This window comes from Natrix helvetica (assembly GCF_964273705.1).
Source record: "Natrix helvetica genome assembly, chromosome: 5".
NCBI lineage: Eukaryota > Metazoa > Chordata > Lepidosauria > Squamata > Natricidae > Natrix > Natrix helvetica.
The window spans coordinates 595074-621860 of record NC_138551.1 but is presented as its reverse complement, the minus strand read 5'-3'; the positions used below and the strand labels follow the sequence as shown (position 1 = coordinate 621860).

The following is a 26787-nucleotide window of genomic DNA, read 5'->3' as shown; positions in this document are numbered from 1 at the left end:
AAGGCCCATCTGCGGTCTAGGGCTGCCGGGGCTCGGGCCTCGCAGGGGCACGGAGGAAGATCCTTTGGGGAGCCCCTCTCTGTGCAGGGTCTTCGGAGCAGCAACCGGGAGCGGCCGAGGGATCCGAGACCGAATTGGAGCGGCTTAGCGCGACACCTCTTAAACTTTCATGAGTCTACGGTGCATCGCGTCCCCGGCGGGAACGTGGCGCGCAGGCGCAGTGCTTCGGCGGACGCTCGGGCGACGGGCCGGAAGTGGAAGCGGCTGAAGGGCGAGGAGGCGGGCGGCGGCGGCGAAGCGCCGGCCAGGTCGGGCGGCGCAGGATGTGGAGGGCCCGCTCGGCGGCGGCGGCGGCCTGGTTAGTGCGGGGCGCCTCCAGAGACTCCCGGTTCCTGTTGCCCGGCGGGGCTGAGAGGCGGGCGGGGCGACCGGGGGGGGCGGGATCCGCGTTGGTCCTGAGAGCGGCTCTTCCTTCGGCCGCCCAGCCTCGCCTCTCTCCGCTCAGCCGGGGCGCCTCCGATGCCTCCCGAGGTGTTGCCGCGTGGGAGATGCGAGGCCCCTGCTGGGGATGGTCAGGGCATCGCGGGGAGGGGGGGGAAGGAAGGCTCTGCGGGCCGCCGGTCCGTCCACGTTGCAGGGAGGGGTCGGTGGAGGTTAAGAATGGAATCTGTACTGATAAGCAAATTAAATACCCACAAAACACCATGTTTATAAAGCACTAAGAAATTCATTTAATAGAAAACAGATCTTTTTTTTAAAAAGGAAGGGAGCGGTGATGCCCTGGGGAATCAAGGCCCCAAAGCTGCTTTCCCCAAAAGAACGGGAGAAGTGAAACGTTTTCAAGGGAAACAAAAAGCCCCAAGACAGCCCGGGTGCCTTTTGGAAAAAGCGCCTTTGCCGCCGCCCCCTTCCCGGGCCTCGGGGGATGGAGACCCTCCCATAGACACAGGGGGAAGAGAAGCCCCTCCCTGGAAGAAGAGTCTCAGTCCTCCAGGCACCCGGGCTTTTCTGGGTCTTGGGTTTCCCTTGGAGACGCTTTGCTTCCCATCCAGAACTGAAGAAGCTTCTTGGATGAAAAGCAAAATGTTTTCAAGGGGGGGAAATCGAAAGTCCAGATGCCTTTTGAAAAAGCACCTTTGGGGCCCCCAGGGCCTTGGAGGATGGAGAACCTCTATAGATACAAGGTGAATCTCCCTCCCAGGGACACTGACCCAGTGGTAAAGAGAGAGAGAGACCTGGTGATGTTGTGGTTATAAGGCCCCAGGAGACCATGATTTGAGACTAGCACTCCTAATGTTGGAGCCTCTTGGCTTTTTGTAATAATGGGAGTGCATAATTCCACTTTCATAGGCATTATAATTAGCAAAATTGTAAATCTACAGTATGTTTATAAACATGAGAATAAGAAGTTATTTCACTGCCTCTCTGTAGCTGACCATTTGGGAATTGTAGCATGCTGAGTGCCTGACTCTCTTGTGTGACCTGTGCAAGCCAGATTCCTTGGAGGTTTGTTAGGCTACGTCTCCCTTGAGAAGCTGCTGAGAAATTTCAGGGGCCTCCATCCCGAAGGTGTTTTTCAAAAGGCTACTGGACTTCTTTTGAAAAGCTCCTTTGGGACAATCGTGACCTGGATGGCTGAGAATCTCCACAGACACAGAAGGATCCATGTTGTGGAAGGCTACCGCCTAAAGATTGAATCCCTATGAAATAATGTGTGTTTTTTAAATTCACCATTGATTTGGGAGCGGTACTTTTTGCATGCAAGGAAATGTTATCCTGGGGAAAGTAGGGAGGCGCAGTCGCTGTGCAGGATGGTTTTGTGAGACCTCTAACCACAAATTTGCTCCCAAAAAGGAAGCAGAGGATGGTTGCAGCACAGATTTGGTGCTTTTAAAGAAAAAAAAACCAAAAGTCTCTCAGTGACTCTTACGGGCTGTTTGCAGCTACTTTTTTGAACCCCCCTCAACATGCATCCCTCAATCATCCTCTGAAGGTTTCTCATGGCCTCCTGGGAAATAGCTGTTGATGATGGGGGAGGGGGACGGGGGGACTGCAGAAACTCCACAGGAAATGTTCACATTCAGTGACTGGAGACTCTGAGAAAGTAAGAATCCTGCTTGGATAATCCAGACTCTGCGTTTCCTTCCTTCTAGTGCTGCCTGTCAGAACTTGGCCAATGGGAGCTACAGAGCGAGAGGGAAGCTGCCGCTGCAGAAACTGCATCTTATTTCACGAAAAACTCATCATTCCTGCCCTCCCATTTCCAAGCTACCAAGGCTTCGGTCACGGACTTGGGCACCGCAGTACTCCACCTTCGGTCGCCTTCCCTTGCGCAACTCCAGGCTGCTGCTTGTACAGTTCGGCCGCCAGCCCTCTAGGAACTTTTGGGTTGCTCGGGTGGCCTCCAGGCTGCTGCGGCTGCGCTACCTCGTGCTGGGCTCTGCCGTGGGGGGCGGCTACACGGCCCAAAAGGTACTCGCTCTCCGTCCTCGAGGGCGGCTGGTGGTTGAGGGGTGGGTGGTCTGGGTAGCCTTTCCAATAATGGAATGGGGAGGAAGGGCAAGTGGTTCTCTACCTCAGGAGGACCTTTTAGATTCGCTCGTAGGCCAAGCGGGGTTACGCAGGTATTTCAGTGGATTGTCTTTTGCAAAGGAAAGGATTCTAAGAATTAAACCTTTCTCTTCAAGAACAGCATTTCTTCCCTAACCAGCAACGTTAATTCCATACAGGTAGTCCTCCACTTACAACAATTCGTTTAGCGACCGTTCAAAGTGGCAACGGCACTGAAAAATGTGACATGATCGTTTTTCACAGCCGCCACCTTTGCAGCCTCCCCAAGATCACATGACCCAAATTCAGATGCTTGGCAGCTGCTTCACATTTATGACCTTTGCTGTGCCCTGGGGTCACGTGATCCCATTTTGCGACTTTCTGACAAGCAAAGTCAGTGAGGAAAGTCAGAGTCACTTTATAAGCAGGTTACTTGATTTATCAGCTGCAAGTGATTCACTTAACTGCTGTGGCGAGAAAGATTGTAAAATGAGGCACAGCTCACTTAACAAATGTCTCACTTAACAATGGAAATGGGCTCAATTGTGACTGTAAGTTGAGGATTACCTGCATAAATGAATCATTTCCTGACATCAAAAAGAAAATCCTCACCAGTTTAAGTCAAATTATGAAAATCAATCTCTGTTTGGCAGCTATTCATTCTTGTACGCCTATAATTAAAGCCCCACCTTGTCCTGGGTCAGTCCCAATTTTTTGTCTCCGGATACCTTTAATTCACAAGTTTGCAATATAAAATAAATTCCTCACGAATCTTGCTCAAGTTGGTTTGGGTTTTTCTTCCTGCCCATAAGATCCGTGGCAACATGAACACTTTTTAAAGCAAGCTCCAGCAAATGTTTGTCTTCCTTGGTGGGAACGGGGCATTTTAAAATAATTGTTCATTTTTCATAAAACAACAAGCAATATTAGATTATCCCTCGGCTCCATTCCAATCCCACCATTCCTTTTCCTGACTTCCGGGCGAATCTTGTGAATATTATCACATTCCATCCCCTCCATCTTCTGTTCTCAGCGCTAAACACATCCAGTTCCTTTAATCTCCCCTCACAGGGCTTAATTATTGGCAAGCTTTGGTTGGAAAGTGATTTTTTTTCATTTCCATTGTATTTGCGAATGGTCGCTGACCAAGGTAGTTTGCTAAACAAGGAGTGGCTGTGTTTCAAAATCGCATACCCTCTGACGTTTGGGTCCCTATGGGCTTGATTTTCTAAGCGATGGGTTTTTCTCCTGTTAAAGAGACGTTAAGCCTGGCCTATCCTAAGCTCCTTAGGGATGCCCTGACAGCTATAATAAGCATTTACCCAGTTCGGAATGGCCACTGTAATTAGGTTTCATACAGTTCTGAAGCCCGGCAGAACGGCAGCCCAGGAGGATGGGTCCGGCCCAAGTCCTCCTCCGCAACCTGGATTCAGGTGGGGGAGTCAGAGCAAAAGTCCCCAGTCGGCCTTTGTAAGGTTTGAAGGCCACCCATCAGGTTGGCAAGGGAGCTCTTTCTAGGCAGATTGCTTCATGTAGGACAGGTAGTCCTCGCTTAACAACGAGTCACTTAGCAACCATTTGAAATTAACGACAGACCTGCCCAAAACTACGTGTGACCCTGTGGTCACGGGACCGCATTTGGCAACAGCTCGCCTCTGTGGCCATCCTGTGGTCACGTGGCTGCGATTTACCGCTGGTTTTTCTGGTTTCTGGCAAAAAATGCCCATAGGAATAAATTGATTTGCTTAATGACCACTGCATTCACCTAACAGCCACACCGTTGATTTAATAACCACTGCAAAAAACCCCTGAAATCATCTCCAACCACATGAGTGACATAGGACCGTCATCCAATACGATGGAAATTCTGTCCTCCTCTACAGTCGTAAGTCAAACACGACCTGGACGTGGGCTTGACCCTCGACCTGGATAGAGCATCCCTTTGTCCAAAAGTTGTGCTTGGTTGTGAGCCACCTAAGTCCACCTCTTGGCAAGATGGGCGGGACAGAACGTTTAAAGAAACAAAAGCCTCCTTTTGCGTTCCATCAGCAGCCATTTCTCAGTAGACCAATTGGGCTCAGTAAGTTAATTTATGGGGGGAGGGGGTGTCTCAGGGGTGGCGACTTGATAGCCAGAAGGCAGCCACCTCAGGTCCCGTCCTGTCAGCCACCTCGGTCTGCCTCTGCCTGCCCCGGTGCTGCTGTGCCACCTGTCCAGTCTCAAAGACATGTTCAGGTATTAACTTAAATCAGTGGATTTATTCACACGTCAGTTGATCAGGGCTGGGTTTTCTGGAAGGTGGGTAGTCCTCAGCTTACAACCGCAACTCAGCCCAAAATTTCTGTTGTTAAGTGAGACATTTGTTAAGTGAGTTTTGCTCCATTTTACGACCTTGCCACAGTTGTTAAGCGAATCACTGCAGTTGGTAAGTTAGTTACACGGTTGTTAAGTGAATCTGGTTTCCCCCATTGACTTTGCTTAGCAGGCGGTCACTAAAGGGGATCATGTGACCTTGGGACACGGCAACGGTCACAAGTATGGACCAGTTGCCAAGCATCGGGATTTTGAAGACGTGACCGTCACGGGGATGCCACAAAAGTCGTAACTGTGAAACATGGTCCTAAGTCCCTTTTTTCGGTGACGTAACTTTGAAGGGTCACTAAATGAACTGTTGTAAGTGGAGGACTACCTGTGCTTCTTCAAGACTTTCTGTTATGGATGCAAAAGCCTGATGCCCTTTTTCCTTTTTCTTCTTCTAGACCTACAACCAGTGGAAGGACTCCTTGCCTGACCTCAGTGAATACAAATGGATCGTTCCAGACTTCCTGTGGGAAATTGACGAGTACATCGACTTCGGTTGGTGCTTCCTTTTCCTGTCGCCCTGGCCGAGTTCTGAGCAAGGGCAGCCCGATTCCAGGCACTTGTTCATTCACCAGATCCACCTCTTGGGGTTTTCACGTGGTGCTAATCTGGGGTACCCAGCATTGCCAACCTTGTTTTCTCTAGAATTTAGTTCTTTGTTTCAGAAAAGTTTGCTTATTGACTTTATACACCCGCCCCCCCCCCCTCACTCACTCGCTTGTGACTCTGGGCAGCGCACGGAGTTCAAAAGAAATCTGAGCGATCAACATGTGTCCCCCCACCCCCGTTCCTCTGCTCGTTTTTGGCTCTGTGGCAAAGGAGGCGTGGAGGATAACATTCCCGGTTTATATCCTCTTCTGTCTTGTTGGTAACGCACACAAGACATTTAAGCTCTTTTTTATGCAGGGAAAATCTATTTTCTGCTGGCTTGTACTCAGGTGCTTTTCCTGGCTGGAATACCCCTTCAAAGCCATGCAGGTTTTGGCCTGGTGCTCTTGCACAACCATTGCATTCTCTCTCTTTCTCCCTGTATTTTATTTATTACTATCCTATTCAACAGGCTGAGTAAATCATCTATCATTGTCAAGCCAACAAATACCGTGTTTTTCAGAGTATAAGACGCACCGGAGTAGAAGATGCACCAAGGTTTTCAAGAGGCAAATTTAAAAAAAAAAGATTTTGCACTCTGCAAACCTCCCAAAAACGGGCCCATTTTTTTTTCAAAAAAAGGGCATGAATAGCCCTTAGGAGGCTTCTAGAGTGATCCTTGGGACGGGGGGGGGAGCAAAAACGAGAAACAAGCGGCCTGTTTTTAGCCAAAACGGGCCTGTTTTTTGCCCCCCCAAAAAGGGCACGGATAGCCTTTAGGAAGCTTATAGAGTGCTCATGGGGGGGGGGGGAAGCCTCCTAAAGGCTCTGCAGGGCCATTCTGGGGAAGGGGGAAGAGTTTTGGGAGGCAAAAAATGCTGCATTCAGTGTATAAGATGCACCCAGATTTTCAGCCTCTTTTTTGAGGAAAAAAGTTGCATCTTATACTCCGAAAAATATGGTACATAATAAATAAGCCTAAACCAAGAATAAAATTACAGTTACTTTTAAAAAAATTAGAAACAGGAACATTAGGATTTAAAAAAATCATTTCAGTGGATTATTTTCACTGTTATATTTATTAGCTGTTTATAGAAATGTATCTTCTTTCTCAACATTTTACTTTAAGATTTTTATTAGCGTTTTGTTCTAGTGAAGACAATAAAAAAGGAGTAACTTCGAGAGGGAGGAGAAAACATGCTGCTCCGCTGATAGTTTTACTAGATTTTGATTTTATTTTGCTGTAATGTTTTATACATTTGCTTTTTTTAAAATTGTAGACTGACTTGTATACAGATAGTCTTCCACTTACGACCACAATTGAGCCCAAAATTTCTATTGTTAAGCAAGGCATTTGTTAAGTGAGTTTTGCTCCATTTTATGACCTTTCCTGCCATGGCTGTTAAGTGAATAACTGCAGTTGCTAAATTAATATCGCGGTTGTTAAGTGAATCTGGCTTCCCCCTGGGCTTTGCTTGCCAGAAGGTAGCAAAGGGGGATCACGTGACCTCGGGAGACGGCAACCGTCATAAACATGAGCCAGTTGCCAAGCCTCTGAATTTTGATCACATGATCAGGGGAAGGCTGCAAAGGCCCTGGCGGCCAAAAATGCCCATAAGTCACATTTTTCCATGTCGTTGTAACTTTGAACAGCTCACTAAATGAACTGTGTAAGACGAGGACCTGTATTAATATTATTTATTGATGATTAAATTTGCATACTGCCCATCTCGCTGTTGGGCCGACCTTTACATAGGTTATGTATAACAAAAATGTGATTGGTAAAGCCTATATTTCCCATTTCTGGGGTGGTAAACAGATTTTGTCAGGCTGCCCCCCTCCCCCAATTCTCATCATAAAAGAGGCGGCTGCTCTTAGCCTCTCTCTGCTAAGATGGGTGGAAACTAATCAAGGAGAGAAGCAACTTAGAACTGAGGAGAAACATCCTGACAGTTAGAACAATTAATCAGTGGAACAGAAGTTGCCTCCGGAAGTTGTGAAAGCCCCAACACTGGAAGTCTTTAAGAAGATGTTGGATAGCCATTTGTCTGAAACGGTATAGGGTTTCCTGCCTAGGCAGGGGGTTGGACTAGAAGACCTCCAAGGTCCCTTCCAACTCTGCTATTGTATTGTATTGTATTAAGAGCAGCCCTCCGTGGGTGGCAGCGGAATCGAATCCTCCCAGGGCCTCAGCTGCCCCGTTTGCAAGAACCCCGGACCTGCCTGGGTTCAGCTGTTCTTTGGGGGAAATGTTGGGCTCTTGTCTCCAGCTGGCAATGAGGCCGTCAGATCCCCACCCACCCCCAGCAGTGATCTTGTGGCAAAGGGCGTGACCTGCCCTGCCCTCCCACGGGTAGAAATCTTAGCTGTGTGTGGGGGGGCAGGGGCCATCCGGGGTACAAATGAGCTCTTTATTCTGGGCGTCATGTGAGCTCAGACTTGCTGGTGCTGGTGGCCCTTTGAGGGTAGAGACCGCAAAGAAGGGGCTTCTTCGTCCTCTGAAGGCCCCCTTGGCTGGCAGGGGAAGATCCAGTCAGATTTCATAGTGGTACTGCCTGAAATGCTCTGAAAAATGCAACAGATTAAACCGAGGGAAAACTTTTTTTTTTTTTAATTTAAAATCTGGAGTTGACTCCTTTTCCCGTCGTTCTTTGTTCCTAGAGAAACTTAAAAAGGCTCTTCCAGATTCCGAAGAACTGGCCAAGCTCATGCCCGACTTCCACAAGATCAGCGAGAGCTTCAGCTCCTTATCCGGTTTCTTCACACCTGGTAAGGGAACTGTTTTCTCTCCAAGTGGAGCAACATGCAAGGGAAGCTGGAAAGGGAATCGTTTCGCATTTCTTAACCCCATGAATCTGAAACTCTTTGGGGGCGGGTTAAGATGTGAGCATCGTAGGCCTTGTGGAAAGCAGGAGGGCCTGTTCTCCCCTGCAAACAGCCCCCTCACTGCTGGGATCCCCCCAGCTCTCTTGAGACCTAGACAAGAGGGTCCTGCCTGGGAGAGGCCACCTGTCCAGAGAAGGTTAGTCTCCAGGAGGAGAGAGCAATAGCACTTAAGACTTACATATCGCTTCACGGGGCTTTTACAGCCCACTCCAAGCGGTTTGCAGAGTCAGCCTATTGCCCCCTAACCATCTGGGTCCTCATTTTACAGAAGGTTGGAAGGCTGAGTCAACCTTGAGCCTGGTGAGATTCGAACAGCCAAATTGCTTGCAGGCAGCCGTCAGTCGGCAGAAATAGCCTGCAGTACTGCACTCTGACCACTGCGCCACTGTGGCTTCTGAGGATAATGATGTTGATGGGCAGCTGTGAGCACTCGCAGTAGCATTGAGACCTACCTGCTGCTCCATGGCGCCTTTCAGCCCTCACTGGGCAATTCACAATGTTTTGCATCTTTCCCCCGACTATCTGGGCCCTCATTTGACCAACCTCGGAAGGCTGAGTCAACCTCGGGCCGGTCAGAATCGAACTCCCAGCCATGGGCAGAGTTTGCCTGCAAAGCTGCCCTTAACAATTGTGCCACATTGGGCTCTTTCAGGTCACAGGCCCAGGGGTTTCTTCTCGATTTTTGCTGTGAGGCTGCAAAGGGTTAATCCCTGTCTTGATTCTGCACCTTCCTCTTCCTCAGTGAGGGCGCTCTCTCTGGAGGCCGCATTGAGCATTGGCCTAACCATGCAGCTGATGTGATTGTGGGAAACGGGGGGGGGGGGGAGAAGAGAAGACAGCAGCTGGACGGGGGGGGAAAGTAAGGCGGCGGCTGGAAATCTACAATGCCCTGATTTTGGGGGGGGGGGAATTGGGGGAGGGGGACTGGGTGCGTGGTGAGGAAATTTAAATTTTCAAAGTCTCAAGTTCTGAAAGGATGTTCAGAAATTCAGGGCCAGTGGATGAGACCCTCCTATGAACTTTCAGCTTTGGAAATTGGACCGGCCCCCTTCCCTTTGTGGCAGTTCATTTATTAACTCCCCTTCCCCTTAGGAAGTTGTGGTTGTGTCTGTGTGGCCTTGTTGTCGATCCTCCCACGTGGTGTTGCCTTTCCTTTGCCATTTGTAGTGTTTATAATTTTCTTCCCCTCCTTCTGCTGGTTTCTCACAGGTCACAATTTGGTTAATGAAGTCATAGGAGCTTCTGATCTACTCTTGTTAGGTGTGTAAAATGCACTTTTCTTTACTCTCATTTAAATGTTCCCCCCTTTTTCAAAAACCGTAATGACAAATAAACTGCAGCAATCGGAGACCATGGCTCGGTTAAGGTGGATTCTTTTATTAAAAATTCTTAAAACTTGGGAATTCTCGAGAGCTAGTCTTGGTAAGCCCCAGTCAGGCTAATACAATTATCTTTCCCTGATGGTATAAATTCAGTTTCTCAGTTTTAGAAAGCAATTTTTAAGAAAAAGTGAAAAATCAATGCCTGAAAATTCAGGTCCTTTTGGGAAAAAATTATTTCATCGATTTTAATTTGCCCCCGTAACCACTCAAAATGACCAGGGAAGCAGAAGGGCAAAGGTCAGTACATTTTATGTTGAAATGACATACAAGGTCTTGTGGGGAGTCCAGGACCCTCCTCCCATTCAGATAAATGGCAACAAGGAAAGCCATTTTGGTGAATTTGGTGAAAGATACATTGCAAGCCTGCAGTTGCTGAAAGCGTTTCTTTTATAAAATGTCCCATTAATCAGGGAGAATCTGGGCAGATATTATATCACATAATGCTATATAATTTAAAATACGTAGATGTTCACTGTTGCCATCTCGAATACCCATACTTTTCAGATGTGGATGTAGGTTTAAATTACAAATGATGCAGAAATTACTATTTTTTGTCATTTCATTATTGGAATATTGAATATCATTATCAAATTCTCTGATTTTCAATTGACTAGACTATCTTAAAACACAATATAATAAGGTTTAATCACCTTGTCCGCTGATGGAGGGGTGAATTGATTTCTGATTCTTGGGGCCCAAACCAAAACCCACCCATCTCGATTTGGCCCCCAATGGCCACTGTCCCAGGATCCGGACTTTGGTCTTCTCCCGTGCCCCGTTTTTTTTTACCCCCCTCCGCCCCACTGGTTGAAGCCAAGGAGCGCTTTGGGTTATTCCTGCCTCTTCTCTGGAGGGATCCTTCTGATGTCTGGCCTCATTTCTGCCCTGGGGAGCAGCTACTAGCACTGGGAAGGGCCCTTCGGGATCGGCTGATGGTTCATTGGGGCTTGGAGTGCCCCCCCCCCTCAGATCCTCTGCCAGATTCCCTTCCTCTGTAGCTCCGCCTCCCTTTGCCTTTCTTCCCCTTTCAGAATCCTGGGTGGTCTTAACCGTGTGAACGATTCACATTTCTCAAGCCCAGGCTGTCATCCTTCCTATTATTCATTTTGCTCACATTCTATTTGATTGGGGGGGGGGGGGGTATTTGATCTTATGTCGGAAACCGTACCGTGCCTATCTGTTAATATGGCCACATTAAAACCACCTACAGCAATAAAAACACGACACAAACCCCAATTCAAATCAAAATTCAAATGAGTCCTGGTAGTCTAATTTAACCCCTCAGAGCTTGATGAGGGAGAGGGGCTTCCTTGTGGGAGCCCTTGGGCAGCCTGGCACCCTTTCCTGTCTCTCCCCAGCAGAGCTCCTGCATTCCCAGAGAGGCATCTCTGGCAGAATGAAGACCCTGGCATGGTTGTAAGGAAGGCAGCGGGGGGGCCAGCCCTGTGGGGTTGAAAGGTGGACGCCAGGAGCTTGAATGAGGCTGCCACGTGCAAATGAAGGCCGCCTCTCAGACATGGCTGCGTCTTGGTTGCCCCTGGACTTCCTCCCAAGTCAGCCTAGGGCACGCAGAGGGCACCTTCGCCTAGGCTGTCCCAGCCACCTCCAGGAGGGGGACACAGGCAGGGTGGGTGATGCTGGGCTGAGCCTCCTGTGCCAGCCTCCCAGCTAGGGGTCCTGCTGGGAACGGGACTTAAGCTGGGCCGGCTTCACCCAGTGGGTGGGGAAGGGTCTCATGCCCCGATATCTCTGGTTTACAGACCTCTAACCAAAATCTATCAGGTGTTTTAAGGCAGGAGTCTCCAAACTTGGCAACGTTGGGGACGTTCCACCAGGTTCGCCTGGTGCGCCAATTGCGTCCCCTTTTGGACCGGGGGGCCCTGCGCACAGTCACTCATGCGCTGGTGACGTCTCGTCTGGACTACTGTAATGCTCTCTACATGGGGCTCCCCTTGAGGTGCACCCGGAGACTGCAGTTGGTCCAGAATGCAGCCGCGCGGGTAATCATGGGGAGATCGAGGTTCTCCCATATAACACCTCTCCTGCGCGAGCTGCACTGGCTTCCTGTGGCCTACCGGGTGCGCTTCAAGGTGTTAGTTACCATCTTCAAAGCGCTCCATGGCATAGGGCCTAGTTACCTGCGGGATCGTGTCCTGCCCCATACATCCCTGCGGCCCATTCGCTCACACAGAGAGGGCCTTCTCCGGGTGCCGTCCTCTAGAGACTGTCAGAGGGCGGTGCCCAGGAGTAGGTCCTTCTCTGTGGCGGGCCCTACCCTTTGGAACGACCTCCCCCCAGACATCAGGACAACAACCGATCTCCGCTCCTTCCGCAGTAAACTGAAGACCCACCTGTTTCGGCTAGCCGGCCTGGCATAATCTCGACAACTGTTCCACCCCTTGGTTAATTTTAATTGTCAATGTTAGCTTTTAAACTTTTATTCTTATTGGGGTTTTAACTTCTCTGATTATTGTATTTATTTATTTTTACCTCCTTCTTTGTAGTCCGTAGACCGTTGCTTGTGTACGTCGCCCCGAGTCCCTGTGGGGAGAGGGGGCGACTAATAAGTCTGATAAAATAATAAATAAATAAATAATAACTTTAAGACTTGCAGACTTCAACTCCCAGAATTCCTCAGCCAGCCATGCTGACAGGGGAATTCTGGGATTTGGTCCACAAGTCTCCTGCTTTAAGGGAATCCAGCCTGGCTGGCAAGAGACTTTTTTCTCCAGGGAGAAATTGGGGGGCGGGAGGAAAAAGGGGAGCCGTCTTTTGATCTGTGCTGTCCAGCCTGATGTGGCAGCCTCAGGTCATCTCCCGAAAACATATTCCAGTGTTTGAGGGGCTGCCCCAGAGAAGAGGGGGGGGGTCAACCTATTCTCCAAAGCACCAGAAAGCAAGACAAGAAGCAATGGATGGAAACTAATCAAGGAGGGAAGCAGTCTTGAGCTAAGGAGAAACTTTCTGACAATGAGAACAATTGAGCAGTGGAAGGGAAGTTGTGGGGTGCTCCATCGCTGGAGGTTTTGAGAAGAAACTGGACAGCTTTTGTCTGAAATGGTATAGGATCTCCTGCTTGTGCAGGGGGTTGGACTAGAAGACCTCCAAGGTCCCCTCCAGCTCTGTTCTGATTCTGATTCTCTAAGCTAGCCGTGGGGAACTCTTAAGAAGAGTCTATATAGGCAGGCCTAGTGATTCCCATTTGCTGGACCAAGTCTCAGGAAGCCATTCCTCCTGCATAAATGGGACAAGGGTTCAGGAGCACCCTGGCTAATCCAATTCCCTTCTGATAAGTTCAAACCTCCTTGTGCAAGAATGTGCGAAGGATTTCACAATTTCGAGCAATACATCTGTCCCGATTGATAGATCACAATGGCCCAGGAAAAGCCAAGCACGGGCCCATCAGCCTGAGCAATTCTCTCAAACAGCGCTGCTGGTCTGGGGGCAGCTCCCTTTCCCTCGGGGTCTCCCAGGAGGCAACATCCTGTGCGCATTTGCGTTGTGAGACACAAATAACCTGAACCACTCGTGAATTGTACCAAGGAGAAGGTTTATTGCCAGTCGCCCATGTTACGAGAATCTCTCCAGACTGACGGTCGGACGAGGCTTCAGGGGTTCTGGGGAGAACAGGGCCTTGTGCCGCTTCCCAGCAGGCCACGGACCAGGGGGGTTGGGGGCACCTGCTGCAGGGCAGTCCGGGAAGAAGGCTTGGCCTGCGGAGGGGACTCTGCTGGAGAATCTGACCGGCTCCCTCAGTGAAGAGGCTGCGGCTCTGCCTTGGGCTCCCTCGGCCCTTTGGCCTATAAAATGGGGCTGCCATTTATCAGAGGCAGGTGAGAATACCTGAGTGGAATGGAGCGGCCCACTTATTTTGCTTTTTGCCCATTAGATAGCTGTAATGTCACCATTACTAAGCACAATATAATTAGTGCTAAATTGCTTCACAAACGGACAGGACCAGATAAGAGATAAGGCCTTTTTCATTGTTTAGTTTAATGGCTGCATTATCTTCCAGAAGGGCGATAAGAGCCTCCGATCCCCAGCAGCGCCTGCCTTTCTCAGTCTGGACAGTCTTTTATGGTACAGAAAGTATTTTCTTTGCTTCCTGCTCTTCCCAGAGCGTTTTTTTTCTTCTTCTTCAGCTGTACATGTGATCTGGGAAAGAGGGGAAGCGGCATTCGTTTCACACTTCAGCAGACCCCAAATTATATGAACCACCTGGTCCCCCCCTCCTCCTTCCCCCCCTCCCGGTCTCACTCTCTTGATCCCCAAACCCAACTCCTTTGTCTTTGGGCAGAGGTCACATCAGGGCAATGCTACTGGGTTAACTGAGTGGCCTCTGCTTAGAAAAAATTTAGGATCTTTTGCTATATTTTTATTGGAGATTTTTTAAAACAAAATAAAAGCAATGCCAATATTAGAAAACAAAGTAAATAAAAGTAGTGAATAATTAAGAAGGAAAAAAGAAATATTAATCAAATTCATATGATTACCCATCTCCCAAAAAGCAATTATGGACAATGTACAACAATGCAATATAACAATATAAAACAAATTTATATCTTATAAAACATCACATATGTAAAACAATCAGTAAAAGATACAAATCATTTTTAAAACAAATGTTATCAACAGCAAAATACAAAAAATCCCATGGATAGGGGGAAAAATAGAAGTTGAAGAAGCGGCTTCTGTTCTTTTTGACACCGGTTATAAATGCATTTATATTTTACTGCCCCTCTAAAATTGCATCATAAGTTCCTTTTTTCGTACGCTGCTCTTTCTAATCATCAGACACGTAAATCACAAATTCCCTTTTTTTTAAAGCAAAAAGTCCATATGAGGTTCCTACTCATTAATAAATGTAACAGGTTAATTTTTCTATCTTCTGGTTCCATCCTCTTCCTCAGCTTTCCCTCCACTGAGTCTTTCCATTTCTGTGCATATAATAGTCCCGTAGCCGTAATCACACATAAAAATAGCCTTCCGTGACCCTTTTCTGGGCTCCATTAGCCCCACCAAGAAAAGCTGTGGACTCAGTTGAATCTAAGTCTTTGAAATTCTTTGTATCGGCGCAGGTATTTCAATCCAGAATGATCTGGCTTTTTTACATGTCTATCAGGCATGATAAAACTACGTTTCCCATGTTTCCAACAAATTTGAAGTGCCTTTACGTACTGTAGGTAGCTTTTCTGGAATTGTATAGAAAGGAACATTTTAGAATCTTATAGATCTTCAATACCTTCACAGCAATGATTCAGTGGATTATCCGTTTTAAGCACTACAATAAAATCGTATAATTAAGAGAAAGAAAATTGGAAAAGGGAATCTGGTCTATGGAGATTCTCCATCCCCCAAGTCATGGTCACCCCAAAACCTTTTTCAAAAAACAGCTGGACTTTCTTGGTTTTTTCCTTGAAAACGTTTCACTCCTCATCCAGAACTGATGAAGCTTTCAAAGGGAAAAAACCCAAGAAAAGTCAGGAAAAAGTACTTTTGGAAAAAGGAATTTTGTGATAGATCTCACACTCTTTTTCATTCAAGCTGCAAGAAACAAAACAGTGGCAGGTAAGTAAAATATGCATTCCTGGCGCATTGATAATGCCTGAGAGGAATTTAAACGTGTCAATTTGTGTGTGTGAACCTATGTAAAAATAAATGCAGCCCTGTTTAGTTTGAGGCTCAGTTTTCTGGTTCCTTGTTAGTGGACTTCTGCATTTCATTCAGTTCACTATACCAATATATGTTCACTGGTATCAGAAAATATATGTTCACTGGTATCGTGTACATAAGCTTGGCTTTGGGTTGGGGAGAGGTTGGGCTGAACGTCCGCTCTCCTTTTGGCCTTTTCCGTCCCGGTGAGGCCCGGTGAGAAAGACAGCTTCCCCTTCCTTCCTCCATCCCAGCCAGAGTTTTGCCTTCAGCCTTAGAACCAGAGAATCCAAGGGCTGGAAGGGACCTCCGAGGTCTTCTAGTCCCACCCCCTGCCCAAGGCCGGAGTCCTTCTACCACCTGGGACAAAAGGCTGCCCAGGTTTCTCTTGAAAACCTCCAGCCATGGGAGGCAAGCTGCCCATTGATCAGTGGCTTCATTTAGCCAACAGAACAGGGCATCAACTGTACCCGAAGACCGTCCCCTCTCCCCACCTCCCACCCCACCACCCCCGGGAGCTCTGGTGGCACAAACAGGCTTTCTGGCCTTTAGAGCGTTTTTCCCACCTCGGCTGGCTCTGAAATAAGCTGGAAGCCTCAGGGTAGAGTTTGGGAAGTGAGCAAGGCTGCCTGCCTGCCTGCCTGTGTTTCTCCACCCTTCCTACTCTAGCAAATCCTTTCCTGGTTCTTTCGGCCGCTTTGCCAGGCTAACCTCCCAGATGATGCCTTCCCGGCTTTCCTCCTGCAGCCTCCTCGCCGCCTCCTGTTCTCCACCCTCCCCAGGACCCCCCCCCCCTTTTCTCCCCCTCTGCCCCAGGGGGGCAGAAACAGAATTGGCAGACTACAGGTGGAATAAACATCTCTGGAGATTCTCAGTCTTCCAGCTGAAAGTGGGCTCAAAGGTGCTTTTTCAAGGGGCCCCTGGACTCTGTTTTCCTTGAGGAGGAGGAGGAGGAGGAGGAGGAAGGAGACTTTTCGCTCCTTATCCAAGCAGCTTCATCGGTTTTGATGGTGCGGATCCTTGCACCACTACCCCCGTCATCAGAACTGATTAAGCTTCTTGGATGAGGAGCGAAACCTTTTGGAAAAGCACCTTAAGGGAGTCCCAAAGGTGCTTTTATGAGAGGCAACTGGGCTTTCTTGTTTTTCTTTGAAGACATTTCCCTTCTCACCCAAGAGGCATCCAGTCAGAGCTGAAGAAGCTTCTGGGAGGCGAAGCGAAAAGTCTTCACAGAAAAACAAGAAAGTCCAGTTGCCTCCTGGAAAAAAAAAAACCCTTGGGCACAACCGGGACCTGGATGGCTGAGAATCTCCATAGGCAAGAGGTCAGGGAAGCTGGAGGGGGAAGGGGGGGCTCAGGAATGTCAAACATGTGGAGTGAGTGAGTGAGTGATTTCCTCCCTGCCTCCCACCTGGAATGGCTTGAGGCAGCCCTGCTCCTTCACAAAAGACTCTGCCCCTCCACCTTTAAGCCAGCTGGGAAGAGATGAACCAGGCTCAGTTAATACATTTCTAGATTATTAATCAGAGTTTTGCAATTGCTGCTAATTGCTTTATTACCGTTCTTAAGCAACGGCTCTTTCCACATCGTCAGATGAGGGAAATGGGCATCCACCCCGCAAGAGCCTTTTGTGTAACAGCTACGAACCCAACTCGGCTCTGATAATGTCAGCGCTGGTGGCCTCCCTGGCTGTGCAAAGGTGCCTCTTTCCCAATTCCCCTCTGGCAGCAGCAGAACCCCCACCCCCCACCCCCTCTCTCTCCATTGAACCTCCAGCAGCCCTTGAACTTCTTCTCCTTCGGTTCGATTTTATGTATTGGCTGCGTTTATATGCTTCCCAGCCCACTCTCAGGCAGCTCTCCGCATTTCCCTGGGGCTTGGAAGCAGGGCCCCAGAGGCTCCAGCCAAGGGGACCTAATGGAATGGGGGGGGAGGGCAGCACTGCCATCTCCGCAGCCTCTGCCGGGCCCAGCCTTTTCCTTGGCCTGAGGGGGAGTCCAGGGACAGCGGAGGTGGCTGTGTTGTGCAGTGCCCTGCTCCTTACCGACTGCCTGGAGGAAGTTTCCCTTGGGCTAAACGGGGATGGCAAATAGCCCATGACAGAAGTCCCAGGGTCCCCTGGAGAGGCTGGTAGAGGGAAACTGCCAGGAAATTGCCTTTCCCAAAGGAGCTCCCCCCACCCTCGCCCCCAGCAGGGCCCGGGCAGGTTGCTGGCCCCCGAAGGAAGGAAGGGGCGGACGGGCGGGCGGAGTGAATGTGCAGCAGAAATGGTGCGGCTTCTCTGGGTCCTTCTGGAACTGGCTGGTACCTTACGGGAGCCCTCCCTTCCTTTCCCTTCCTAGGTTCTCCGGGAGACGCGGCCTTCAGAGCCACCGACCAGGGAGGCGAGAGTGACAGGCAGCACAAGAAGGTGAGCTGGGGGGGCCCAGAGCCAATTCAGGGGAGGGGGTGGCGGGGGGGAGACTCTGCAGAAGCCTAGGCTGGCTGGGAGGGGTTCTGCCTTTCAGGGCCTCCCAGCACAGGGGCTTTCTCAACCAAGCGTTGGGCTGCCAAAAGGTCCCAAAGCCAGACAAATAGGGCCCAGGAGCCGTTCCTAATCAGGCAACCAACGCATTTACTTGCGTAATTTCAAGTTTCTTTGGAACGGGTGTCTCTGGACTTCAAAATGGAATTGAACAAAATAACAATTGTTTAGAATCCTTAGGGGTAAGGGGAAAGTTTGAATTGCTCTCCCCATTTCTGCCTGCGTTAATCAGTGGCAGGGGAACCCTTGAGGACTGGCAGAAAGTCCTGGAGTTGGCCTCCAGCCCAGTTTCTCTTCTTGCTCTGGGCGTTTTGATGGGCAGAAGAGGCGGCGGGTGGAGCCTGGGCCGGTGGGCTTCCCGAGGGATGGCTCAGGAAGGCAAAAGGGGCCCAAGCCCTCTGGGGACTATGGAGCCCCGAGGATGAGGAAGGAACAGCCGGGATGAGGTCCCCTTTCGTGGCATTTACTCCCACGGTGCTTTTACTTAAGGTGGAAGCTGAAGGGAAGCCCAGAAAAGGCTGCTGGAAGTCAGAGGAGAGGGGAGTATCGGGTGTGGTTTACACAGCCCCTCCCTCTGGGGTTCCAGATGTGCCGCAGCTCTTGAGCTGGCAAGACCAGGCGGAGATTCTTCAGTGGGCTAATATTGTGCCTCAGTAAAGGAGAATCTCCATAGCTCAGGTTGAAATGGGGGCTCCTTGGTGCTCTCTGAGCTTGGGAGTCTTCTTGCAGACCTTTCATGACCTGTCTACGCAACATCATCAGTGCTAGAAGGGAAGGGGGCTTGCAAGTGAGCATTAATGATGTTTCCTAGTTTGGGTAATGAAACATCTGCAAGGAAACAGCCAAGCTCAGAGAGCATCCAGGACCCCTCCGTATTTTGCCTGTTGGACAGTCACTCAGAGTCGGGGCCGTTGCAAAGGGCCTGCCAGAGACCCCCTCCTGAGACCAGGAGTGCCCATTGCTTTGATGGCAGGAAGGGGCTTTCGGCAGAGGTGAAGCTCCTGGTCTGAGGGGGCTGCCCTCCTTTTGCTCTCCTTTTTGGCAAGGAAGGGCGAAAGGAGGCTGTTGCCACATTCATCAGGTCCTTAGGATTCTGCCCTGGGGGAGGGGTGTCACACTGGAGACAGGATGCCCCCTGGCCATGTGGCAACAGCGCCTGCTGCAGTGCTGGGCAGAGGCCCCGGGTCGGCTTGGCAAGGAAGCTGGTGCCCAAAGGTCGTGCTGGAGAGGGAGGAGGACACCCCCCCCCATCTTGCCCATGGCTGCTAGCAGAAGGGGGTCACCCCAAGATTGTGGGGTAAGCTGGGAAGCCCCTCTTAGGGCCCCCTCCCCCCCTCCCCCAAGCTGAACCACTGCCCCACCCTCCTCTCTTCCGGCTTGGCTTCCCCAGGGCAGCTCCATGCGTGATTGGGGGAAGGGGGGGGTCCCTGTCAGCCGAAGCTACTTCCCAGGGTTGGTGCTGGAGATCAAATGGGGGAAGGGGAGGCCATTTCTCCTGCCTTCAGTTGCAGGAGGAAATCCCACCATCCGTGACTTCATGGTCCTTCAGGAGATGTCTCCCGATGTCTCCCCGACTCTTCTGCCCTTCTGAGAAAGGGAAAGGGGTTGAGCTGGGTTGGGGGCCGCCTGCCCTCTTTCAGCAGGACCCAAGCAGAGCCCTGGGGAGGGCTGGGGTTCTCTGGAGGAGACCCTTAAAGGGGGCAGGAAAGTTAAGGTCCGCTTGTGCTGCCCCCCCCCCCGGACCAAAGAAGGCCCCAGTTCCATCAGCAGAAGAGGAGGGGGGTGAAGCAGCCCCTCCTCTCAAGCGCTGTGTCTCTGTATTGCGTTGTGCGTCTTTCCTTGGTGGCCGCAGGGCCTGGGGTCTCCCGTCCTGGGAGCATCAGCAGAGGGGCTCTGAAGGGGAGGGGGTGAACCCGGAAGGCCACCTCACTCGGAGGGCTCTGCCCTTGCCATGCTCTTCGCTGTACTGTATGTTGCAGACCCCCCCCCCCACTCCCCAAAAACAAGCAGGGCTGGACTGAGGCCATCTGGAGTGACAGTTCCATAAACAGAAACTTCCGGGGGGGGGGGGGGGCACAACTCAGTGGAAAGGGGCTTGGCCTTTGACAAAGGGGAGTTCCACTGCAGTGAGACCTTCTCCCCTCCCCCCTTGGAGCAGTGGCCCCTGGTTGGATTTGCAAAGGAAGAGAGGCGTCTCCGTGTCTCTCGTGGACAGGCAGAAGTGGAGAAAGCCGCCTTCCTGGAGAAAAGGGGCCTTGGAGGCTGGAGGGGCCAACTCTGCCATCCTCCAGGCCCCCTTTCTCTTGCTGCCCTGGAGGCGGGGGGGGGGAGGCCTTCCTGACCCTCCCTAATTAACCTCACCTCTCCCAATGGAGAAGGTTTTGTCTGCCTTGGGCCCCCAAGGATGGTCCCCAAGGGCCCCGCCTCTGGTGCAGAGGCCTTTCTGAGAGCACCAGGGACGGCTGGAGGTCATTCGTCAGCAGCCCCTCCTCCTCCTCCTCCTCCTCCTCCTCTCCCCTCAAGAGGGGCGTCCAAAGCTCCCCTGGGGCCGCGGCTGCTTTGTGCTCCTGGGAGCCTCCGTTGGGAAGCGGCCTTCCCAGTCACGGGGCTAGAGAAGGACCCTCGGACAACTGAAAGCTGTATTGCATTTGCAGAGGTTGTGTCAGTTGTGCAGGCGTTGCATTGTCCACCTGTGGCATGACGGGGAGACCGTCCTGATTGGGTTCTTTCGCCTGCAAGGTTTCACCACAATGCTCCCAAATGTTCCCCGGAGGAATTTCATGCTTGGACTCTCCAGAGGTTCCCCCTTTTCCTGGCTGGGGGCGCGTGGGTGCGCTCGGCTTCTGCTGGACGCCCCTAGAAGGAGGCTCCTTCCTTCCCTCCTTTTATGTTCAGCTCCTCCTCCTCCTCCGCCATGTGTTTGTGTGTGTGTTTGTGTGTGCGTGCGTGCGTGCGCTCTGCCCTGCCTTTGTGTTGCACCTTTTGGTTTAACATCATTGCCCCCCTCACCTCCATTTTTTTCTCCTCCTCCTCCTCCCCCTCTTCACCCCCCGTGTGTGGCAGGGCCTCCTGGGCGAGCTCATTCTCTTGCAGCAGCAAATCCAGCAGCACGAAGAGGATGTCCGCAGGGCCGCTGACCAATTTGGGCCAGGCTCCTCCTCCTCCTCCTCCCAGCAGAAGCGCAAGGTGACGGCACTCAGATAGAGGGGGCTCCTGCTCTCCTCCCCACCCAATCAGACCCTTGGCAGGGACTGAGCTCTGGTGGTGGCTGGGCCTCCTGCCCTCAGGCGCTCCGGGTCCCTTGGTTCATTCGGGGTCCTCTTCCTGGCACATGGATTCCTGCCTTTTTAATTCTCACCAAAGGGGCGTTGATTTCCCTGGGGAAATTCCCACCGGCCCCTCCTCGCTTTTCCAATCAACCTTTGGAGACCGTTGGGTGCCGATGGGGACAGGGAGAGCTGTGTTGGTGGCCTCCTGTCTGGCTGGGCTCACTGGAGATCAGCCGTGGGAAGGTAAAGCCTCTTTTGGGGGTCACCCCTGGACTTCACACCCCGGCCATTGTACGAGGGAGCCTCTGGGTTCGAAAGGTTCTTCCAGGCCAGAGAGTTTCTGACGAGGGGACTCCGAGTGGGAGCGGAGGAAAGAGGCCAGGCAGCTGGAGAGGCCCCAAGGGAGGTGGTGGCCCAAAAGGCTCTGGGTCTCAAATGGACTCCGAGACCCCCTGCTGAAGCCCAGCCTGCACCCTCACCATCCAGGCTGTTGAGGCGGTCAGAGAGGCGGCAGGGAAGGGCTGCCATGGTCCCCTGGAGGAGGTGGTGGGGGGGCCTTTCCCTCCAGGAAAGAGCCGGTCATCCACTTGGACAAAGGATGGAAACTCCTTTGAAGGGTTCACTCTCCCAGGGCTTTTAACGGCTGCACGGTCAGCAGAGATAAGCAGGATGGTTTTATTAATTTGCACTTCAGTCCTGGGTGGCGATGGTTGGGAGAGCCAAGGAAGAGGGTCTAAGCAGAGACCTTCTATTCCACCTACAGGCCGTAAGGGTCACCCTTGCCTTGGATTTGGTTGCAGCCCAGAAATCTCCCCCGGTGGACCAATGGATCAGCCCAGGGGCAAAACCATCTCATGCCTCAGCCCCCGCACCTCTTCCCTGCTCTAGGAGAGGGTGGCTGTCCCTCCCTTGGGGAGAAGAGGCAGGGTGGGACGCCTTCCACTCGAGGGGGCTTCCGTAGGTCCCTTCAGGGCATCACCCAGGGGAGGCTCTGCTTCAGCAGCCCCGCTTCCTCTGGAAGCCTGGAGCGTTGCTGAGCAGGGCTGCCCAGGCGGAGGAGGAGTCTCCCGCTGCAGAGGAGGAGCTGCCCAGAGGCTTGGAAGAAGGGCTGAGTTGCGTGGAGCTTTTTCTTCTGACTCAGGAGGAGGCTCAGAACTGAGCTTTAATGGGTGGCCACCATAGAGTGGATTAGACCAAAGCGTGGCTCCTGTGTGGACGGCCTTGGTGGCCTCCCTGACAGTCCCAGCTGCAAGGGAGCAGCCGTGGGAGGAGAAGCAGCTGTGGCAAAGCCCCCCCCCCCCCGGTCTGTCTTCAGGGTCTTTTGCATCTGCCTGCCCTTTGGCCCCCTTAGGCCAAGGAGTGTCCAACCTTGGCAACCTCAAGACTTTGTGGACTTCAGAACTCCCCACCAGCCATGCAGCCATGGACTTTCCTCCAGAGGCTGTGAGAGCTCCATGGCTGGAGGTGGCCATCCGTCCAAGCTCCGTCCTGAGCATCCAGCTGACAAACAGAGGGTGATTCAGGGGCTGAGGGCAGGCCTGGGGAATTCTGGGAGTTGAAGTCCCCAAGTCTTAAAAGCTGCCAAGGTGGGGCATTCCCGTCTTTGACCAGAGTGCTCTTGCTTGACAAAACAGAACATCTTTAAATAAAGGAAGTGTGGTTTTTTTTCTGATTTCTTGCACATGGGCTGATTGTTCATGAAGCAAGAAAAAGAGATTACAATTGGCCAGGAGTTCAGTGATTGTCCTGGAGAAGCAGGAGGTGGCGAAAACCTTTTCCACAGCCAGGCGATTATTCTGGCTGCTTCTCAGCCATGCTGTAAAATCTGCCCATCGCTTTGGAGCGTAACAGCGGCTCAGGTGAGAACAGACCGGCTGCGGTGCCTTCACTGTGTCCTTCGCCCAACTCTCCCTGGTGGCTGGTGGGCCATCGCCCCTCCGGCAGCTGCTGCCCAGGGCTGCCTTTGGGCCGATGGCAGCTGGAAGCATTCAGACAGGGAGGCTCCCCCTCTTGAATGGCTGCAGGCTCTGTGCACCCAGGAGGGACAGAGCAATGTTCCGATGCGCAGTGTAAAGAAGGAAAGAACATTTTTTCCCCTCTTCATGTTTAGACCACTTGTTATTTTGAACGCTTGAATAACTCCTGTTAGAACGCGGTGGAGCTGTGTGCCTAGTTGAAACTTTCTGAAGCACAACCAATGGTGTGAAGTACACGGAAGAAATATTAATGAATATAAAGCAAATATTTTCCCCAAATTGTAAAACCAAAGCCTAGTGAATATCATTTTTAAAAACCTCTTTATTGATAGCTCAGCTGATTTTTTATTTTTTGAGCAGGGATGGGTGGAATTAGCCGTATTATTAGTGCATACTTAAAAGGTATTTTCATTTAGAAAAGTACAGTTCCCAAGGTTAGTAGCTTTCTCAAGTGCACTGCTAATAAATCCAGAGCTGCTTTTAGAAATAAGGCACCTGGGTAGGTGTAGCAAAATGCTGTAGGAATGGGTTTCCTTTCAGGTCCAAGCTGTCCGATTTGACCAAATTGTTCTTGTAAAACAATGACTCTTAAATCTTAGGATCGTTTGCATCTGGATTTTATTTATAATCTATAATTTCAGCTTGTATAGCCACCCACTCCTACAGGACTCCTCAATCTAACGAAGGTTTAAACAACCAAAAGGCTAAATCAATTTTTATCCCACAATATAGGCACAGGTGGCATCTGAAATGCCCACCGTGTGTTCTGTGTCCCTTTGCCCTTGCAGGTTTCTGATAAAGAAAAGGTTGACCAGCTCCAGGAGGAATTGCTGCGGACGCAGGTAAGGGAACTTGGCGGTTGTTGAGAGGCCAGGATCTTAATTGGCCAGATGAGAAAAAACAAGGCAAGATCAGTGTAGCCCCCACTGAACCTTTGATCCCTGGGGAGGGTGCTGCTCTGGGGGTGAGATTCCAAATGTGCCAGGCTTGGGCCAGTCACTGCTGCGCCTTTGAGATGAAGCCGGAGATCCAGATGTGGGTCTCCGATGCTTGTTTGGTGCATTGAGTGTTCTCACTTCGCAACTCAGTTGCAGCAACCAACGTTATCACCCATGTCCAGTTGTTGAAAACTGTGGTAGAATTTAGTTTGGGGTCCCAGGAGGGTCTCCCTCCCAGAGGACAAAGAGGCAGCGGGCCTTGAGATGCCTGGTGGGCAGGAGGAGACTGAGGACACACCTTTCCTAGCCATTCACAGAGGGTGTCTGTGGTCATTGCAGATGGTTGCTTTAGTCTGGCAAGATTCTGTCTGTAGGCAAATGGAAATAAACTACTCAGAAGGAGAGTCACCTGTCGTTCTTGGTTCTTTAGACCTGACAGAAACTCTCTTAGGATACTTCAAAATCTCTTTCCGTTCTAACCCTTGGCATTTCCTTTTGCCACTGAGGTTTGCGGAGGGGTTGGGGGGGGGGTCCATTTAAAAATACAATCAGATTCATTTTTAAATATATCTCAATGGTATTTAATATACCATTTATCTACACATTGATACTAATTGGAATATTTTTGTCTATGTCTTTAAAAAACAAAACAAATCCTAAACCAGAGGTTTCCAAGCTTGGCAACTTTAAGACAGGTGGACTTAATTCTGGGAGTTGAAGTCCCCCAGTCTGAAGGTTGCCATGGTTAGATACCTCTGTCCTGAATATTTACGTGCGTGGCTTCCTTTTCGGTGGGGGAGGCTGTGCTGCATTACCAGTGATTTTGCCTTCTTAGAAGTTGTGTTTTTGACAGCCACGTGTCACCCCTCCCCCCCCTTGGGAACAGGGGAGGTCCAGGCTGTCAATCCAGATGAGGGCCCGTTTCTAACCATGAAGCTCTCTGAGTTTTCCATCCCGGTGGACTGCCCTGCTTAATTTCCCCTTCCAGATGAGATGAAGGTTTCTGGGGAAAAGACCCTGGCAAGGTGGAGGGTGACCCTAGCCACCTCCTCAAAGTGCCCTTGTTGAATAACTACTTTGCCTTCCCTGGGGAGCAAAGCACAATATTTTGATGGAATCCAAGATCTTTGGGACATGATCTAGGGCCTCCTGCTTGAGCAGGGGGTTGGGCTAGACCAGGGGTCGGCAACCTTAAACACTCAAAGAGCCACAAAGGTCCTAACCGGAAGCCCCCCATTCAGCTTTGGAGCCGATCGGAAGTCTGGTTCCCCCATCATAGAGTCTCCTCCTAGTGTGGCATCCTTTTTTCCTCTACCTGTCCTAACCGAAAGCCCTATCAATTGTGGAGCCGATCGGTGACAGGGAGCCGCAGCAGAGGGATGAAAGAGCCACATGCGGCTCCAGAGCCGTCGGTTGCCTACCACTGGGCTAGACAACCTCCAAGGTCCCATCCAACTCTGCTATTCTATTTTTCTTGCTACGTGATTGTTCGCCATTGGGCTGGGTGAGAGAGGGCAGCAGCCTGTTTCATCTCCCTCCCTCCCTCCTCCTCCTCCTCCTCCTCCTGCTCTTCCACCCCAAGTCTTTAACATTCCCCCCCCGGGGTCTCTTGGCAGCTGAAATACCAGCGGATGCTGGAGCGCCTAGAGAAAGAGAACAAAGAGCTGAGGAAGGTAGTCCTGCAGAAGGACGAGAAGGGCATCCATCAGCGGAAGGTGAAGGTAAGGGGGGCAGAGGGTCTCCCTTGCTCCTGCCGTATTTCTGGTGGCGGTTTTCACTTCGTTAAAAACACCCCCACCCCCATGGGTGGCAATGGCAGGGAAGCACCTCCTCCTAGACCCCCACCGGTCAGGGTCCCTTGGGGTCCCACAGCATCCCTTCCTGCCTGCCTGACGAGGGGGGAGAAACCTTCCCACTCCAGTCCCTCCACTGGGGCGCTGCAGGGCAGTGGCTCTCTGTGTGGGTCTATAATTGTGAGGAGAGCATGAGAGCGGCGGCCTGCCTTCTTCCCTGGGCTTTGGCATCACTCTCTTCATTGTTTCTTCCCTAGAAATCTTTGATTGACATGTACTCCGAAGTCCTGGATACTCTGTCAGACTACGATGCTAGTTACAATACCCACGATCATTTGCCCCGGGTAAGTGGGAGGCGAGGCTCTCCCTTCACGCTTTCCTTCATTCTTGCCAGAAGCACCTAGACACAGAGACATATGTCATTCACCACAGAACTATGTCATTCCACACTGAGTGTCCATGGAGGTTCTCCGTCATCCAGGACCTGCGGGTCCCAAAGGGGCTTTTTCCAAAGGGCAACTGGACTTCCGTCTTTTCCCCCCTTGAAAACATTTCGCTTCTCATCCAAGAAGCCAAGAAGCTTCTTCGGTTCTGGATGACGAGTGAAACGTTTTGAGGGAAAAGCCCAAGGAAGCCCAGGTGTGGGTCTTTTGGAAAAAGCACCTTTGGGACAAACGTGACCTGGGTGATTGAGATATAAACTTCAGACCGGTCTTCCTGCGAGGGAGATGCTTCTGTTGCCCTTCTCTAGGCAGGTTCCTTCTCATCCGGGCCCTGGGGCAGGGATGGGTTCTGGATCCGGTTGGAACGGGCCCATCATCACCCACCTGGACACGTGTAGTGCGCACACACAAGCCTTACTGTTCAG

The 26787-nt window shown here is 51.1% G+C and overlaps 1 protein-coding gene across 7 annotated transcripts in view; it reads left to right on the top strand.

Moving 5' to 3' along the window:
- The first annotated feature begins 216 nt into the window (after nucleotides 1–216).
- OPA1 (OPA1 mitochondrial dynamin like GTPase) overlaps nucleotides 217–26787 on the top strand; it is an 87858-nt gene continuing 61287 nt past the window's right edge. For 4 of the 7 annotated variants that reach the window (XM_081953977.1, XM_081953976.1, XM_081953975.1 and 1 more), the window contains exons 1-10: nucleotides 217–358; nucleotides 2154–2472; nucleotides 5310–5406; nucleotides 8161–8268; nucleotides 9595–9645; nucleotides 17762–17829; nucleotides 21007–21129; nucleotides 23977–24030; nucleotides 25743–25847; nucleotides 26177–26263. In XM_081953977.1, coding sequence (XP_081810103.1) covers nucleotides 324–358; nucleotides 2154–2472; nucleotides 5310–5406; nucleotides 8161–8268; nucleotides 9595–9645; nucleotides 17762–17829; nucleotides 21007–21129; nucleotides 23977–24030; nucleotides 25743–25847; nucleotides 26177–26263 — 1047 coding nt within the window. In that variant the 5' untranslated portion in view covers nucleotides 217–323. The remainder of the gene's footprint in view (nucleotides 359–2153; nucleotides 2473–5309; nucleotides 5407–8160; nucleotides 8269–9594; nucleotides 9646–17761; nucleotides 17830–21006; nucleotides 21130–23976; nucleotides 24031–25742; nucleotides 25848–26176; nucleotides 26264–26787) is intronic. The other 3 variants (XM_081953978.1, XM_081953979.1, XM_081953980.1) reach the window with 3 other exon arrangements.